Raw genomic sequence first — 17,576 nt, forward strand, 5'->3', positions numbered from 1 at the left:
TACAAAGCCATGTCATTGTCAACATAAATACGTCAAATTAACATCACGCAGGAATGCGTATGGTACAAGACAGAAGATATAAGATGTAACAAACTGTAATACCAACATGGAATACTTCTAATAATGATGCACTTTACACCTGCTGTGAGTAATTTTGAACTCACTGTTTTGTGCTAGATCTTGACCAAACCTACCAAACAAGACCCAAAACCCAACACAACACCTAAACGCACAGACAGACACATATATGAATATGTAACTTTGAAACACGCAAGACAACACACAATCTACTTACTTTTTGGCCAGAACTTTGCGTTCCTCAGGCGTGTAGTCCAGAGAACCAATGGCCCCACCTCCATGTGTAGGCATAAACCCAATGATGGCCAGTAAGGCTGTTCGAACTGTAAAGTAAAATCAAGATCACTTTTAGTTTTACTGTCTTTGAGCGCCTTCTGTTAGAGTCACATCATCCAATAATAAGACAATACGCTTCGGCTTTGATGATATGCACTACTTCACTTTAAATTACTGTGACTATGCACTAATGTATGTAAACAATAACATAAACCTGAAATGTAAAACTTTTCTGTAAAGCTTTATTAATTAGCTCAGCTTTGTTTCAATGTAAAGATAATGCCTCAGTCGTGTTATTTTGCTAATCTTTTTCTTATGATGCGAAGGACTATACGTGCTGTATTTTGAAGACCTCTTACTGATGAAAAATGTTTCAATTTGACATCAGAGTTTTATCTGTTAAAAACAAAAGCAACTATGCACTCACTTGACCATGATGGCTGCCAGGACTCTGGGTGGTGACCAGATATACTCAAGCAGATTTTCTTGAATATCTCAAAACGGCCATTTGGCTGGAAACAAAGAAACAGTATAAAACAAACTACATAATGGCAGGCACAATAAAAACATTAAATCATACTGCAACCCACTGCAAATTTGTAAACACTCACGCACGCACTCGCACACACGCATGCACACTTGAATGCACACACACACACGCACATGGTCACACACACCCTCTCTGTCTCTCTTGTTTAGAAACTGTTTCTTTGTCTGTGGATGAAATAGTCTAACACTACAGTACAATTAATGCATTCGACTTTAGCTTTTTGCCAGTCCCCTTTCCCATACCCCACCCCTAAAGGCAAAAGGCCAGTAATTAACTCAGACTCACTCACACCACCCAACAGTTGCTGATCACAGAAATCAGATGCAATAAAAAAGACAAATCCCAAAACAAACAGACTAGCTGCTAGTGCTAACATTACAACATTCAAAACCAAACTTTTTAGGTTATTTGAACGTTTAATTATTGACAAAAGAAAACGTTACATATACAGTAAATCAACCCAGTGGGCAGTAGACAGACAAACACTTATGGTACAAATAATGAACTGATCTCAAAATTGACGATGTATCTAACATGCAAGATGCTGGTGAGGTAATTACAAAATAAACTACAGCCCTCCCCGCCCACACACATCAACAAACAAAAGTTACTTTGGAAGGGAATGGAAACATTTTCTGTCGGTGGACAGATTAGGCAGGAGAAGCACCCACCCCCAGCTCTCATGCACCACCCATGTCAAGTACCTGTGGTTCAAGCCCTTCAACGGAACTATACCTCGTTTACACAATGTTTTCAAGGGAAAGTGATCTGTTGTAATTATCTGTGCATGAATGAACTTAATTCTTGTTCACAATCTACTTCTTTGCGTTCATTCATTTTCATTTTCATTTCATTTTCATTTTCTTTCATTTTCATTACTTTATTGTCCCATCGCTGGGAAATTCGGGTCGCTTCCTCCCAGTGGAAAGCTAGCAGCAACGGAGTCGCGCTACCCAAGTGTCTGCGTGTTTAGGTGTATTCAGCCACCTGCACTTATGGCAGAATGACCAAGGTCTTTTACGTGCCATTGTGATGACACGGGGGTGGGACATGGCTTCCGTCTCTGGGTCTGCACATAAAGTTGACCCGTGTCCGTCCCGGCCCGAATTCGAACCTGCTATCTTCCGATCACAAGTCCAGTGCTCTATAGCTACCAACTGAGCTACCGGGCCCCCAAAACCAAAGAGAGAAAAAACCGCAACAAAAACAAAACAAACAAACAGTAGTTACTTACCGTCAGCAGTATAATACTGGGGGGTTTCATGGGGTACTCTGGCGGCAGGATGATGCGACCGTGATAAATCCCATTGTCAAACTCACTGTCCTCAGGTCCGCGCAGCGTGAAGTGCCATTCAAACAGGTTGTCCTGTGAGCACACAAAAAACTCTCTGCGTGAGTTATTTTGTTTGTTTGTTTGCTTAACGTCCAGCCGACCACGAAGGGCCATATCAGGGCGGTGCTGCTTTGACATATATATAACGTGCGCCACACACAAGACAGAAGTCGCAGCACAGGCTTCGTGTCTCACCCAGTCACATTATTCTGACACCGGACCAACCAGTCCTAGCACTAACCCCATAATGCCAGACGCCAGGCGGAGCAGCCACTAGATTGCCAATTTTAAAGTCTTAGGTATGACCCGGCCGCGGTTCGAACCCACGACCTCCCGATCACGGGGCGGATGCCTTACCACTAGGCCAACTGTGCCGGTCGTGAGTTATTGAACACATTACAAAACAATTCAATACAATAATACTTTATCATTTCAATAGAGAAATTACATTGTGGCTGAATAAACACACAATAAGATCAAAATAAACAATAGACACACACACACACAAACACGCGTGTGTACACGTTACTTATGGATTTCAGCCATTCTACCACCTGTAATGTGGCGACACTTTTGTTTGGTCTCAATGGGGTTCTTTCATCGCAGGTACCACTGTATCTCTGAATGTTAACAATGTTAATTATTTCAACTCAATCTATCCTTTCTTATCGATGACAATCTAATTGAATGGACTGTATGTGTAGAAACCCTCTGTTGCTCATGAGGACAGTATTTCTATGGCTGAGCAAAATAGTTTTGTTCTGCCACGCTGAACACTTAAAATGTATGGTCCCATTGCATTGGTTTCACTTGAACAGTTTAATGTGATGGTGTATATATAGTCTCTCTGCTTGTTCTCATTCTTTAGAACACTAATAGAACCATCTAGCTCCGGGATTGAAAAACTGATAACACAAAACAGTGAAGATGAAGTTTATCAGCTGATTCAAAAATATTAGAGAAGAAAGACTTTCCAAATCTCACTCATTTATATTATTATAATGAGAGAAAAAATTGGACAGGCAGCAAATAAACAACTCTAGCACAGTAGCAGCACAACAAATGCCAGCTGCACAGCTCCAAATACATGTAACAATTTACAAATCAAAACCTCCCTAATAACTCACCTCCAGGGGCTGGGCGTGATACAGCTCTGTACAGCTATCCACAATCTAAACCTCCCCAATAACACACCTCCAGGCCTGTGTGAGATACAGCTCTGTACAGCTATAACTGTGTTTTAATTTTAAATGTGTCAAGCGCAAAGAGCATAATTGTAAAGTTATGATGTTGTGCTATATAAATGCTCATTTATTAATATTATTATTATTATTATCCACAATCTAAACCTCCCCAATAACACACCTCCAGGCCTGTGTGAGATACAGCTCTGTACACCTACCCTCAATATAAACCTCCCCAATAACACACCTCCAGGCCTGTGTGTAATACAGCTCTGTACAGCTATCCACAATCTAAACCTCCCCAATAACACACCTCCAGGCCTGTGTGAGATACAGCTCTGTACACCTACCCTCAATATAAACCTCCCTAATGACTCACCTCCGGGGGGGCTGGGCAGGATACAGCTCTGTACATTTACCCACAATCTAAACCTCCCTAATAACTCACCTCCAGGGGCTGGGTGTGATACAGCTCTGTACAGCTACCCACAATCTAAACCTCCCCAATATCTCACCTCTAAGGGTTGGGCGTGATACAGCTCTGTGGGCTCTTTCAGCTCCTGTGCTTCCTTCATCAGTCGCTTCACAGCTGTGGGTATGATTTAAAGCAATGTGTTATATAATGCACCTTGAATCAAATTGTTGAGCTAAAAGCTTTATGTTTATCAATATCATACAAGGCTTTTCATCAATAAATATATATATACGAAAGTGAGAGCAAATGAATTATGATATTAACACGTGGAGCACGGGAGCATACAGGAGAATGAACACACACACACACCCATGTTCACACACACACACACACACACACACACACACACACACACACACACACACACACAAACACACACAAACAGGCGCATGCACACACAGATACTATTAGAATCCAAGCCAAATAAATCCCAAAGACTCCCTCATAGTCATACATATTTATACTGCCAGCACTGACATAATCAATACCTGAATAGGTAGAGTCTATCTTATCGATCTCCACCAGCTGTCAACTAGATCAGTCCTCATAGGTGCTGATAAGTTCAGTGCCCTGGGGCAATATACACGCTATTCTTGGATGATAAAAGGACACAATACAGGTATAAACACTGACAGCATCAGTGTAACACTGACAGATGTGTATATGAAGAATCTGCCCAACACAACCCCTGGATCTTCACAGCAACAATTTATTATGCCCCTCTTAAAGGCTGCCATATTCGTAGCGTTCATTAATTAATTCATATTGTTTACATGTGCCAATCTTCTGAAATTTATGTTATAAAACTGTACCTAAGGGGATATAATAACGATTGGCTGTAGCTTTCGAACACAGAAAAAATTATTTCAGTATTGCAAAGTGGTGTTGATAGTGTCGAATGTAAACAGAACAGTCTCAAACGCCATCTTTGGTTTACGAAATGTGACGTCAACGGTCTAAAAATAGCCCAAGTCCTGGAGAACTGTTGCTAAAAATGCAATAAAGAATTAATCATTTCTCGTAATTGGTAAGGACTTCAAACCTAAAACTTTGAAGGAAGCTTAATTTATACATCCCCGCAACAATGGGAAAAGCCCTGGAAGTAATTAAACTAATTAAATAGGACTATGTCAGCCTTTAACAAATGGTTAAAGGCACAGTAAGCCTCCCGTAATCCATCACAGATACTGTCAGGCTATTACACACAGTACAAACACCCTTCCATTTGAACGCTCACCAAACGAGAACATCCTAGGTGCCCTACGTAAAGAGCGAGCAATTTTCAAAGAATTAATTTTGCGGATTGTGTCAGAGACAATCGGACCGTTGTGCGTTTTGGCGCTAGACCTAACTTTTAAAATCTAAATAATAAATTGACAGCTTGTTACACAAACATTCTTAAATCATAAAAGAATTCTTTTTTCATCAAGACAAGATCAGTACAATTCGAAGTTTTGAAAGTTTGAAAAAAGAAAAGCCCGGAAGCAGGGTCACGCAAGGTCGTGGTTCTCGTAGCAGACGACGGTTTATATTACCTATCGCCAGTTCCTCTGAAATGTCAAAAGCCATCGCTAGAGTTCTTGTGAACCACAGCCGTTTGTTTTGTGCATGAGTCAGAGGTACTTAATAACGTGCTTTTGCAGATAAGCTCACAGCGAGTCTCGCATTCAAATTACTGACGACTACATTGTGAAAAAGTGAAACTTGATCACACGGGTTCACGATGGCTCAGGGGTAAGATAAACCACGCAAAAATAAATTCTTTGAAAATTGCTCGCTCTTTACTGAGGGCACCTAGGATGTTCCCGTTTGGTGAGCGTTCAAATGGGAGGGTGTTTGTACTGTGTGTAAAAGCCTGACAGTATCTGTTAATGTTATGGTTTACAGGAGGCTTACTGTGCCTTTAAGAATCGCTTAAAATGTTACACTTGGGCACTGCATTAACACTTTCTTCCCCAGCTATGCTGACCAAGTTTTTTTTAGCCGAGACCAGGTGTGCTGCAGCAGTTCTATAAACAAACTATTCTTGTTCTATTATTTATTATTAAATGTTGGCTGTCTCTTTTTTGGAGGATTTATTCTTGTTCTGTTTTTTGTTTTAGTTTTTTTATTCCTCCATGCAAATTAAGATTAAAGCCTACAAAGTGATGCTGCCAATACTGAATAGGTTCACAAAATCAGCACAAGGAATTATATTTAAATTTAATACGAGACTGTTAAGCATCCAGCAGCTATAGATAGTCCCTGATTTCACTTCCATGTTGGCCACTGTAATACATATATATATGTATTATATTATAATGTGACAATTATCTAATTTGCTTCTCTGGCCATTACAAACGCCCCAAGCAACAAGTATTCATGACAAGTACAAAATTCTGATTATAATCATTCCTACATCCATTTCAGCTCCACATCACCCGATGTCCCCCAGGCGTTGTGTGAATCATATGCCTGAGTCTGACCTACCCATAACCCTGTCGCCTCACACTGTCCCGGGCATACAGATGCTTTTATTGTTTTCAAATAGATCTCTCTCTGAGTCTCTCTCTCTATATATATCGTTTGGTCTGTACATTTTATCAAAGTGTGTAAATATCGAAATTTAATTTCACAAAGTCGTTGAAATCACAAGACATGGCATTCAGATGCTCCCAAAAGTTCAGTAATGCGTGTAATCGCCCTGGCTGTTCTGGCACTCGACGCAGCGAGTCCTCATAGAGTTGACCAGGGTGGTGAAGATCCTCTGTGGAAGCGCCAGTGCCACTCAGCCTGCAGCATCTGGTAGAGGTGCAGGATTGCATCCCTGGGAGGGGGGTGGTTGCTCCTCACTTTGTGATCCAACTCATCCCAGACGTTCTCAATCGGGTTGAGATCAAGACTGCATGCTGGCCACTCCATTCTGTTGACTCCAGACTGCTGCAGGACATCGTTGACCCCCCTTGCCCTGTGGGGGCGAGCGTTGTCATCCTGGCAGACAGCCTGCGATCCCATCTGCTGCAGTGTAGGCACAGCCAGCGGTCGAAGGATCTCATCCGGGTATCGGAGGCCAGTCAGGTTACCCTGTACATGAAACAAGGGTGTTCTGTGGTGAAGGCTGAAGGCCCCCCAGACCATTACAGAACCTCCACCAAAGGCCACCTTTTTTTTAGACAGTGGCGTCAATGTAGCGTTCCCCTTGGCGCCTCCAGACCCTCAGTCGGTCGTCGTTGTGGTTCAGGGTGAAGCGTGATTCATCACTGAACAGGACCTGGGACCATTGCTGATGTGTCCACCTCACGTGATGTCTTCAGAAGGCGCGGCGTGCTGCCCTATGGGCTGGAGTTCAGCGTGGCCGTACAGCTGGGCGACGAGAACAGAGGTTAAACCCATGAAGGTGATTCTGTATGGTCTGCTAGCTGATGTTGGTGTTAGTAGCCACCCTCAGCTGCCTTCGAATAATGCTTGAAGAGGCTGTTCTTGTTTGCAAGGCTTATAGTCAATCAATGAGACGATCTTCACGTGGAGTTTTCTTCTTTGGTCGCCCAGGTCTGCGTCTTTCCTGGACCCTCCCAGTGGCTGTGAAACGTTGAATCAGTCTGACAATGACCGAGATGGACACGTGAAGTCGCCTGACCACTTCTCGCTTGGGGACACCATCTTGGAACTATGCAACAGCTCGTCCTCTCTCAAACTCGTTCAATTTTCGTCGTGGAGGCATTGTCACTGTTAGATAATGCCTAATACTGATGGTATGTCTTCTCAAAAAGCCAAGCAAGTGACAGCATCTCACACATAAACAGCAGTGCTTGCACGTGCATAATGGTTTTTCCATGTGGCTTGTGCAATGTGTTCGGGCAGGTCCTTTTTCGCAAGTTTCCGCTTTTTCTTTTGCTACCAAGCTCAGTAGTAGAGAATCCCGTGCAATTTTTCCACAAACACAACATGAACATCGCCCACTTAATTACAGCTGAACAATAATTCATAACAATTTGGTTTGACTGAGAAATAAATAACAGTAGCGAACTGATTTTATTGAGCACCTGTTTTCTCATAGTGATCCTTAACTTTTTGTGAGTAGTGTATATATATACATAATGTTTGACAAATACTGAAATAGCGCAGATGTTCATATCATGCCAATTTTTCACAGGAATCAAATAGGATAATATAGGTATCCTAATATAGCCAGAATTTTATACTCGAACCATGCAGAGACCTTCAAAACAGCTTACAGCAGTAATTAAGCACGCTATTCTTCTAAAAATGGGACAACAAAAACATAATACACACAAAACCACACACACAAACACCAACACCAACAGTAACACACACACACACACACACACACACACACACACACACACACACACACACACACACACACACACTGCCAAGGTCGGCAAAAGTGAAGGTTTGATACTGGCAGCAAGTAACATTTGGCAAAATCAAACTGAATATGATGTTACAACGATCGAGAGAGAGAGAGAGAGAGAGAGAGAGAGAGAGAGTTGCAGAACTAGCACAAGACGATATAGTGTGTTCTGACTGTTCATCGATACGATTCGTGCCAATTACCTGGACTTCGCATATTATATTGGCCTTGCATCTTGTCTGCTTCTGATATCGCACAAACACTTCGCTTTCCTCGTCGTCGTCTCTGCAAAAAGTGGCCGCAAGTATTGGTAATCGTTCTCTCACTTCTACGTGGCTTCCGCAACTGGGAACACCTCAGCTAAAAATGTAAAAATTGATTGGACGTTACCGGGAAAACGTTTCTACAGTAACCAATCAGAGCAGCTGTATTTTCAGTATCTCTATTATCCGGTTCCGGGGGAAGAGCAGACCAAAAACACGTGTGTTTGTTTTGAAGGACAAATGTGTTACTATTGATTTTACGCCACTCTCTTTGAGAGTACATCACTCGTGTAAAGAGATCGAACATGGCAGCTTTAGCGGCGAATGTGTCGTCTATTCTGAAGACTGTTAACACTGCACACAGAAGCCTGCGATGCTGTCTTGCACTGCAAAAACGTTACAGATACAAGAAGAAATGGGTAACTGCTGTTATACTTTTAAAGCTTAAAACGACACAACAACAACACCATGTTAGCCAACTCACCAACTGGTCAAGTAGCCAGATGAACAAAAAAAATAAACACACAAGCAAATCAGCAGGCAGTCGGCATCAATATATAACCATGGAAACAAGTGGACAAAAACACTTACCAAACTATCTTTAAAATGTAATGTATTTATTCATTTGTTTATGTTCATAATTCATTAATTGTTTGTGAGATTGCTTGTGAGTCTATTCCATGCAGCTACAGAGAGACACATGGTCATGGGGACAACCCCCCCACCCACACACACACACTCTCTCTTTCTGTTTCTCTCTCTCTCTTTTTCTCTTTCTCTCTCTCTCTTTCTCTCTCTCTCTCTCTCTCTCTCTCTCTCTCTCTCTCTCTCTCTCTCTCTTCGCTGTATGTGTGTGGCCAAGGCGTTCTTTGTTGAAGTGTGCAACAGTAAGGATTAAAATATACATGTACACAACTTTGACCATGAGGCATAACAAGTTTTGTAGAACTTTCCTATATTTTGCCTGTGTCGAGTTATCCCAGCGAAGCTGGAGGTATTCCACTGACGCTATACTGTAATAGACTTAAGAAATATTCATGCCGATAATATATATGATAAAGAAGGATTTTTTTAGCCCTAAATGGGGCTACAGTTGGGGATGGAAGTTCACCAAAAATTGGGAACATACTTACTAAAATACGGTGGGTGCTGACCAATTCTTCGATTTTTGATCCAACGCCACCCAGGGCCACTTTGTTAGGGTAGAATTTTGGAGACCAATTATGCTCGCGCTAGTAGACGACGTACGTCACAAAGTTTTTACGTCAATGCAAGGTGGCGTCATCCCCTATCTAGGACCTTTCTCTCACGCGTGTGGTGTGTGTGTGTTTGCATGTTTATGTGCACAAGACTAGTGTGTGTGTGAGTGTGTGTGTGTGTGTGTGTGTGTGTGTGTGTGTGTGTGTGTGTGTGTGTGTGTGTGTGTGTGTGTGTGTGTGTGTGTGTACGCGCGCACGGGAGTATGTGAGAGAGAGAGAGAGAGAGAGAGAGAACAAGAGAGCGTGTAGCCTATAGTGTGTGTGTCTGTGTATATATATGCGTGTGAGTGTGTGTTTTGTGTACATGAATGGTGTGTGAGTGTGTGTGTTTATAATCTTGAGAGAGAGGGAAAAGAGAGCATGTGTGTGTGCTTTGTGTGTGCTCGTGTGTGTGTGTATGTAAGGGTGTGTGGATGTCTGTCTGACTATGAGCATGTGTGTGAGTGAGAGTGTGTGTATAAGTGTTTGTGTGTGGTGTGTGTGTGTGTGAGTGCGTAGTTGTGTGGATGTGTGTGTGCGAGCGTGTGTGTGTATGTGAATGTGTGTGTGCGTGTGCGTGTGTGTGAGTGTGTGTGTGTGTGTGGGTGAGAGAGACAGACAGACAGACAGAGACAGAGAGAGACAGACAAAGAGACAGACAAAGAGAGAGACAGAGAGACAGACAGACAGACAGATAGATGGACAGAGAGAAAGAGAGAGAGAGAGCGAGAGAGAGAAACTGAAACTGAAACTGAAACTGAACTTTATTACCAAAGGATAGAGGTTTTAGGCAAAGCCTAATCTTACAACCTGTCCCTTATACAAACACTTAATACAGACGCACATAATATAGATAGTAAAATTGACAAGGTTATTGTTACTTACAGACGTACATAATGTAAATAGTAATAAGAAAAGGGTTATGGTTTTGTATACACATTCAAAAATGGGAAAAACAATATAGTTTGGAAATTGCAGCATAGTTGCAATAATGCATTGCATATAAACATCCAAAACAACTAATAACAAAAGGGAGAAAACAAATGTGGAGAGGGCGAGAGAGAGAGAGAGAGAGAGAGAGAGAGAGAGAGAGAGAGAGAGAGAGAGAGAGAGAGAGATGTGTCCTTCGCTGGAGGTATATATATATATGCAGTGTCTTGGCTTTGCACTTCTACTTAATTATTATTGAAAAAGCACTATGCAGTTACAGATTTGAGCAAGCAAGCATCCCAAGTAACCCATGAAATGGCTTTTTTTTCAGGCTGTGAACCTTGCCAGCAAAACAAACTGTGAACTTGCCTTGGACCATTTTGATGCTTTCTACAAACCTCTCTTTGGTCGACAGTGGCCGTCAATCCGCGTCTCTCTGCTGTCACTAAACAAGTACGCTGCAATCATCAACAATGCCAGTGATGCAGAAATCTGGAGCCAAAACCTGGCTGAGTTAGGAACCAGGGACTTGATCAGGGATGCTGCCAAGACTGTGCACAAAACTATTTTGAAGGAAAATGCTAAAAATGCACCACAGACAATGATTCCAGAACAGGATGAGAGGAATGTGATTTTGGATGTTGAACCCTCCTCTGAATCAGATACAACCAGTCTTGAGAGCAAGGAAGCAGGGTTAACTGAAAGCTCTTCTTCAGGATTAAGTCAAACCACAATGAACAAAAAACAGACAGAGCCTGAACATCATACATCTAACATGGACGTGGGGTATAGTGAAGAACGCAAAGATCTTGACGGCATGGGAAACATACTTACGCCAGATGCAATGTACAACAGCACAGACCTACAACACTTCATGCCCACACAGCAGGTATTTTCTGAGAGGGAGGAACTGCGTCAAGCAGAGTTCTCGCAAAGCACGTATCAGGAGCGTCCAGTTTCCGTCTCAGTGTTGCCCGGGCAACATCCGTCGTTGCCGCTATCTTTGCGAGTGATGGCGTTCCCACGTGGTGATGTGTCGGACTTTCCTATGCCAAAAGCTGATGCAGCAAATCTTTTGAGTAAGTGTTCTGAAACTTTGGATGCACCAAATATATATATACAAGGTACAAATAAAGCTACACAGATAAAGATGGTTAAAAAGATTGGTAAGAATGCATGGAAAAGACTCGGATAGGGATTTTTGGTTGAGGGTAATTGTTGAGATACTTGTAGAGTAAGATCTCCTTTTGAACCAATTGTGTATCTAAAAAATGAGTTTAGAATCTTTCTGTTCTGAAAACCCTGGTACATGTAGGTACTTTTAAAAAAGCATGTTGTCCTTTGTAAAAGCATGTGTAAATAGAAACATTGATTAATACCACCGATTTAATGCAGATCTGAATCCATGCATGATGCAATCATGCAGAAAACAGACAGATATATATAGATAGTCAGCAAACATACTTCAAAGTGTATTGTGATCTTTGTACATTCATTGATCGTTTATTTTTCCCCCTAGATTACTATCTGTTAGACGGGGCTTCAATCTTGCCTGTCCTTGCACTTGACCTTCGTCCCCATGACAACGTCCTTGACCTTTGTGCTGCACCAGGGGGCAAAACTCTGGCCATGTTGCAGATCATTATTTCACAGGGAGGTAATTACACTGTTTTCAATGATACCTGTACTGCAGCATGAACACTGTAGTGTGTATGTGCATATGATAGTATTGCACAACTGAACTAAGTTCAACTGAAAACCTATTCATGTAATAAATTAGATCTGCCCAAAAACAAAAAAACAAAAAAATGTGCAATGTTATTGATTGTAATCGGATGTACATTACTTATAGATGAAACAATTTGTTGCTCTGTGCTTTCTCCTTTAAAGGTCCTTGTCTACATTTTTATACCGAAATCGCCATTTGACCATTAAAATGCAGAGTCTATTATCTACAGATATCAACAATACACCCCCTTTCGATCAGGAAAGACGAAGCCAGTGTAGCCGTTTAAAAATTCATTGTAGTATTCCAGCGTAGTACTCATAGTAGGATATCCTTATTTGGAAAATGCCAAGCGCAAAACTCCTCTCAAATCCCGTGCATTTCGTGCGTTTAAAAATAAGCGTGGACAGCACTCCAGTGTCAAACTGTTGCTGCACTTGTTTGGGCGTGGCTATAAGCATAGTGACATGAATTTGATTGGTCAGTATTTTTAGGCAAAGCACATGTTCTCAGCAAACAGAAAACAAAATATTGGAAGCGTGAGTCACGCTACCCAAAAATAAAATCTTTTTTTACATATATTTTTTTTTCTATAACTTTTTTCCCCATGGTTCATTCATCATCTGACATAACTTTTTAGTGAAATCTAACCATAAGATTATTGAAAAAAAGCAAAAATGTAGACGACCACCTTTAAAGGACATTTTTTAACCATTATTTCAAATAGTGATCTGTTCATCTTATTTTCTATTGTTTGTGTGCTATCATTCTGGGTCACTCTTTTCTGATGCTTCTAAAGAATTTATTTCAAGGAAAAGTTATTTGCGTTTTAATTTCTGGAACTGCATGGTAACAAGATCAATACGGCACCACTGTACCTGCCATTTTCTATTGCATTGGCTCCACTTTTTTCTCCCCAGGTCACCTAACCAGCAATGACGTGTCTCAGTCAAGGCTACGAAGACTGAAGACTGTCCTCAAGAGCTACTTTCCCCAAGACCTGCTTTCCGAGTTCGCCACAGTCACTGAGAGGACTGGGCTGAGTTTCAGCAATTCAGTTTTCAGCAAGGTAGGAAATTCTCACTTAGTATATGTGATATCTGCATATACTAAGGGATCCCGCTTTACATGGTGGAAAATGATGTGTCAGATTGTGGTTTACATTGTGGAATGGTAGGATTGTTGTGTGTATGGACAATCCAAAACTCAGCTTTCCTTATCAGTCTCCACAATGAGTACACTCAAACAGTGCTTGTTGAATCTTTTAAAGGTGCCATGGGACTGCCAATGTATGGGGATTTAAAAAAAAAAAAAAAGAAGTCACGTAAACACAGCTACAGACACACACACACAGAGGCAGACCTCACACAGACATGCATCACACACACACACACACACACACGCACGCATGCCAAACTACAGGGAAAAAAACACAAAAAACCAATATTATGTTGCTTCTGTTCTCACAGGTGCTTGTGGATGTTCCGTGCAACACTGATCGTCATGTACTCCTGGAGGATGAAAACAACCTGTTCAAACCTGGCCGCACCAAGGAGCGTCTGCAGATGACCACCCTACAGAAAGATCTATTGCTGTCAGTGCACTATCACTTCTCGCTTTCTTTGTCTTTGTGTGTGTGTGTGTTTTATTTGGACTACACAATCTGAATGATGAGGGTCGTGTACGACCCATACTTTCTAAAGAAGGATTCAACGTAAAAAGTATGGGTCGTACACGACCCACGCCATCCGAATAGGGATAAACACCATAAAATACCTTCCTTAATTCCACATGGGTCGTTCACGACCCACAATATTCGAACTGTGCAGTTCAAATGATGTCATTGTTTATTTGTTTGTTTACAAAGATAATCCTTTAAAAATTGGTCGATACGAAGGGTCTATGGTGTTTGGGGATTATATGAAGTCTCTATTCAAAACTCCCAATAGTTTCAGAGATACAGACACTTTCGTGAGGATCTGGGTCATCCATGACCCAGGAAGCACAGTGAAGATTAAGAGGGGTGGGGAGTTGGGGTTGAGGTTTTTTTTCTGCCTCTCTGAGGAATTAGGGGATCATATTTGGCTACAATAGGGACAATCACCAAGGTTATACTATCTGAACTACCAGTTGGCTTGAACAATTGAAAATGCTGCAGTAATAAAACGAGAAATGATAGAGATAATTACCAGTTCTGTGGCATGGAACAGTTTCAGATTTTGTCAGTAAAAGATAATAGTTTTCATTAATCAGTGTGTGTGTGTTGGCAATCTTTGCATAGGCATATTTTTGTTATAAGTTAATAGTTGTTTGACTTCTACTTTCAGTGGGGTTGTTTTTTTCCAAAAGGAAAAGAAAACAAGAAGGGCAAAGCCCATACGACTCACATGCTTGACCTTGACCTTTACATGACCTTGACCTTCAGGGTCAAGGTCAAATAACTAAACCTAGCAATGACATCATACACTAAGAACTGCTTTACACATTTTTCCTACCAAAATACATGTGACCTTGACCCAAGGTCAAGGTCATCCAAGGTCATGCAACACAAAGCTGTTAATTCAAGACATAGGAAGTACAATGGTGCTTATTGGCTCTTTCTACCATGAGATATGGTCACTTTTAGTGGTTCACTACCTTATTTTGGTCATATTTCATAAGGGTCAAAGTGACCTTGACCTTGATCATATGTGACCAAATGTGTCTCATGATGAAAGCATAACATGTGCCCCACATAATTTTTAAGTTTGAAACAGTTATCTTCCATAGTTCAGGGTCAAGGTCACTTCAAAATATGTATACAATCCAACTTTGAAGAGCTCCTGTGACCTTGACCTTGAAGCAAGGTAAACCAAACTGGTATCAAAAGATGGGGCTTACTTTGCCCTATATATCATATATAGGTGAGGTATTGAATCTCAAAAACTTCAGAGAAAATGGGAAAAATGTGAAAAATTTTTTAGACAACATTTATGGCCCCTGCGACCTTAACCTTGAAGCAAGGTCAAGATGCTTTGTATGTTTTTTGGGGCCTTGTCATCATACACTATCTTGCCAAATTTGGTACTGATAGACTGAATAGTGTCCAAGAAATATCCAACGTTAAAGTTTTCCGGACGGACGGACGGACGGACGACTCGGGTGAGTACATAGACTCACTTTTGCTTCGCATGTGAGTCAAAAATGAAAACTCCATGACACATAATTCTTTTTTTTTAGGGCTGGCATCAGGTCTTGCAAGCCTGGTGGCTCCGTGGTATACTCCACCTGCACCCTGGCAGCTGTCCAGAACGACGGAGTCGTGCAAGCCGCCGTGGAAGAATTGTGGGAAACATCCACCATCGACGTTGCTGTCGAGGATCTTTCTCCTCTGAAAGAAGCGTTCAGTTCAACGTTTAAGTTTCACTCTGGCACCAGACTGGGTCAACTAGTTTTGCCTTCGCTGACCAGTAACTTTGGACCAATGTACTTCTGCAAGCTGAGGAGATTACAGTAGATTTTCAATCTTGAATGAATTTGATTCCGGTATGTGTGCGTATGTATATGTGTATGCATGTCTTTGTGTGTGGTTGCATGTGTGTACACATGTATGGGCATACACGAGTGATTTTGTGCGTGCGTGTTATTAAGGCAAAAGAGATATCAAAAACAATTATCTTGTGTTGTTTATGTGGTGCAGTTCAACAGCACAGAACTTTTAAAATTTGGTTCAGTCATTTTGACATGTTTATAACATGTATTTTATTTTGTTTCTGACATGCAGTTTTTGGTGTGTATTTGGTGATTAAGCACTTTCAGCTGAAGATATATTAAAATCTGCTGTCAAAAAACGGTTCTGTTTCAAATCTTACCCCCCGCGGGCTAGGGGGAGTCCCATATTGGTTGGGACAAGAAAGAATTTACCCGATGCTCCCCAGCATGTCGTAAGAGGCGACCAACGGATTCTGTTTCTCCTTTTACCCTTGTTAAGTGTTTCTTGTATAGAATATAGTCAAATTTTGTAAAGATTTTAGTCAAGCAGTATGTAAGAAATGTTAAGTTCTTTGTACTGGAAACTTGCATTCTCCCAGTAAGGTAATATATTGTACTACGTTGTAAGCCCCTGGATCCATGGAGCAAATTTTTGATTAGTGAACAAGAAACAATTGACAAGTGGCTCTATTCCATCTTCCCCGTCGCGATATAACCCTTCGTGGTTGAAAACGACGTTAAACACCAAATAAAGAAAGAAAGTTTCAAATCTTTAGTTACTTTCAGTTGAGAGAGAGAGAGAGAGAGAGGGGGGGGGAGAGACTTTGCTTGTTCAAATTTCCTGTTCAAAACCTACGTAAATTTACCTCCATATTAAGACTCCCTCCTTTCCTAATAGACCTGATTATCTCAGACATATCAAAGTCTTAACGAGGGGGCAGGTGTTCAGACCTTTTGAACTTTGGTATTGGCTCACAGCATACAAAAGCACATTATTGTTATGTTCACAGAATCTTTTATTTTTTCTTTGAGCAACCACATGCAATAATCACACATTCTCAAAGATAAACACCTTCTTTGTGCCTAAAAATGGACGGAAAATGATGCACAGCCATGCCTGCAGAACATAGTATGTGAAACAAGAAGAAATGACGTAATGAGGCTTAACTTTTCAAGGAAAAAAATCTCGTGAGATAAAGCGCTTGTATAGAAGAACAAACAACTGACATCATATTTACTGACGTATGTTTGTTATTTGTTCTTGTCCCTTCAACCTATTGGGCTAATTGGGACGTAGTCAATTTTGTCTCCTTCATCAGTTATTTAATGCAGCTAATGTATGAGGTGAGAATGAGCAGCTGGTACGTAAATTATAATAAATGCACATCGCAGCCCTTGCTGGTTATCCAAAGTAGAATACCAGTTTGTTAATACTTCTTCATGCTTGCATTTGTAGCAACTGCTTCTCAAAAATGCCTCCCAATACATGCAGTGAAAATCAAAACAAAAATCTACAGGAGTTTTTTTCCATTTTAGAAAATTATCCTGCAGGTGACAGAAAGCAACTGATACTTATGCAATGAAATTTTGCGATTGCACACAACATTGCACAGCTTGAAAGTGAAACATGTAGAGCCACAATTAGACCTTGCACTCAGGAGGCTGCACACAAATACATGTAAACCTAATGCAAAATGA

General features: G+C 41.2%; 2 protein-coding genes and 1 long non-coding RNA gene across 3 annotated transcripts in view; 1 reads left to right on the top strand and 2 right to left on the bottom strand.

Annotated features, from left to right (window-relative positions):
• The window catches only part of LOC138961969 (uncharacterized), a 16,595-nt gene extending 5,006 nt beyond the window's left edge, over positions 1-11,589 (bottom strand). Inside the window, exons 1-6 of the mRNA XM_070333651.1 lie at positions 11,516-11,589; positions 8,454-8,535; positions 3,937-4,010; positions 2,139-2,270; positions 782-866; positions 296-401 (exon numbers count right to left, since the gene is read on the bottom strand). Of these exons, the coding sequence (XP_070189752.1) occupies positions 296-401; positions 782-866; positions 2,139-2,270; positions 3,937-4,010; positions 8,454-8,535; positions 11,516-11,557 (521 nt within the window). The 5' untranslated portion in view covers positions 11,558-11,589. The remainder of the gene's footprint in view (positions 1-295; positions 402-781; positions 867-2,138; positions 2,271-3,936; positions 4,011-8,453; positions 8,536-11,515) is intronic.
• LOC138961973 (uncharacterized) overlaps positions 1-15,603 on the bottom strand; it is a 109,871-nt gene extending 94,268 nt beyond the window's left edge. Inside the window, exon 1 of the long non-coding RNA XR_011454366.1 lies at positions 14,804-15,603. This is a non-coding gene — a long non-coding RNA (uncharacterized lncRNA). The remainder of the gene's footprint in view (positions 1-14,803) is intronic.
• Positions 8,713-17,037, top strand: LOC138961970 (5-methylcytosine rRNA methyltransferase NSUN4-like). The gene is made up of 6 exons (XM_070333653.1): positions 8,713-8,932; positions 11,013-11,760; positions 12,201-12,338; positions 13,328-13,476; positions 13,877-14,001; positions 15,627-17,037. Exons 1-6 carry the CDS (start codon positions 8,819-8,821, stop codon positions 15,901-15,903), a joined length of 1,551 nt encoding a protein of 516 aa, XP_070189754.1. The 5' UTR covers positions 8,713-8,818; the 3' UTR covers positions 15,904-17,037.
• The last annotated feature ends 539 nt before the right edge of the window (positions 17,038-17,576 follow it).

This window comes from Littorina saxatilis, linkage group LG3, assembly GCF_037325665.1.
Source record: "Littorina saxatilis isolate snail1 linkage group LG3, US_GU_Lsax_2.0, whole genome shotgun sequence".
In the NCBI taxonomy this organism is placed as follows: Eukaryota; Metazoa; Mollusca; class Gastropoda; order Littorinimorpha; family Littorinidae; genus Littorina; species Littorina saxatilis.

Coding starts and splice junctions, on each gene's coding strand:
- LOC138961970 (XM_070333653.1), top strand. CDS start 8,819: ATGGCAGCTTTAGCGGCGAATGTGTCGTCTATTCTGAAGACTGTTAAC. Junction 11,761..12,200: donor TGATGCAGCAAATCTTTTGA/GTAAGTGTTCTG, acceptor TTTTCCCCCTAG/ATTACTATCTGTTAGACGGG. Junction 14,002..15,626: donor CTACAGAAAGATCTATTGCT/GTCAGTGCACTA, acceptor CTTTTTTTTTAG/GGCTGGCATCAGGTCTTGCA.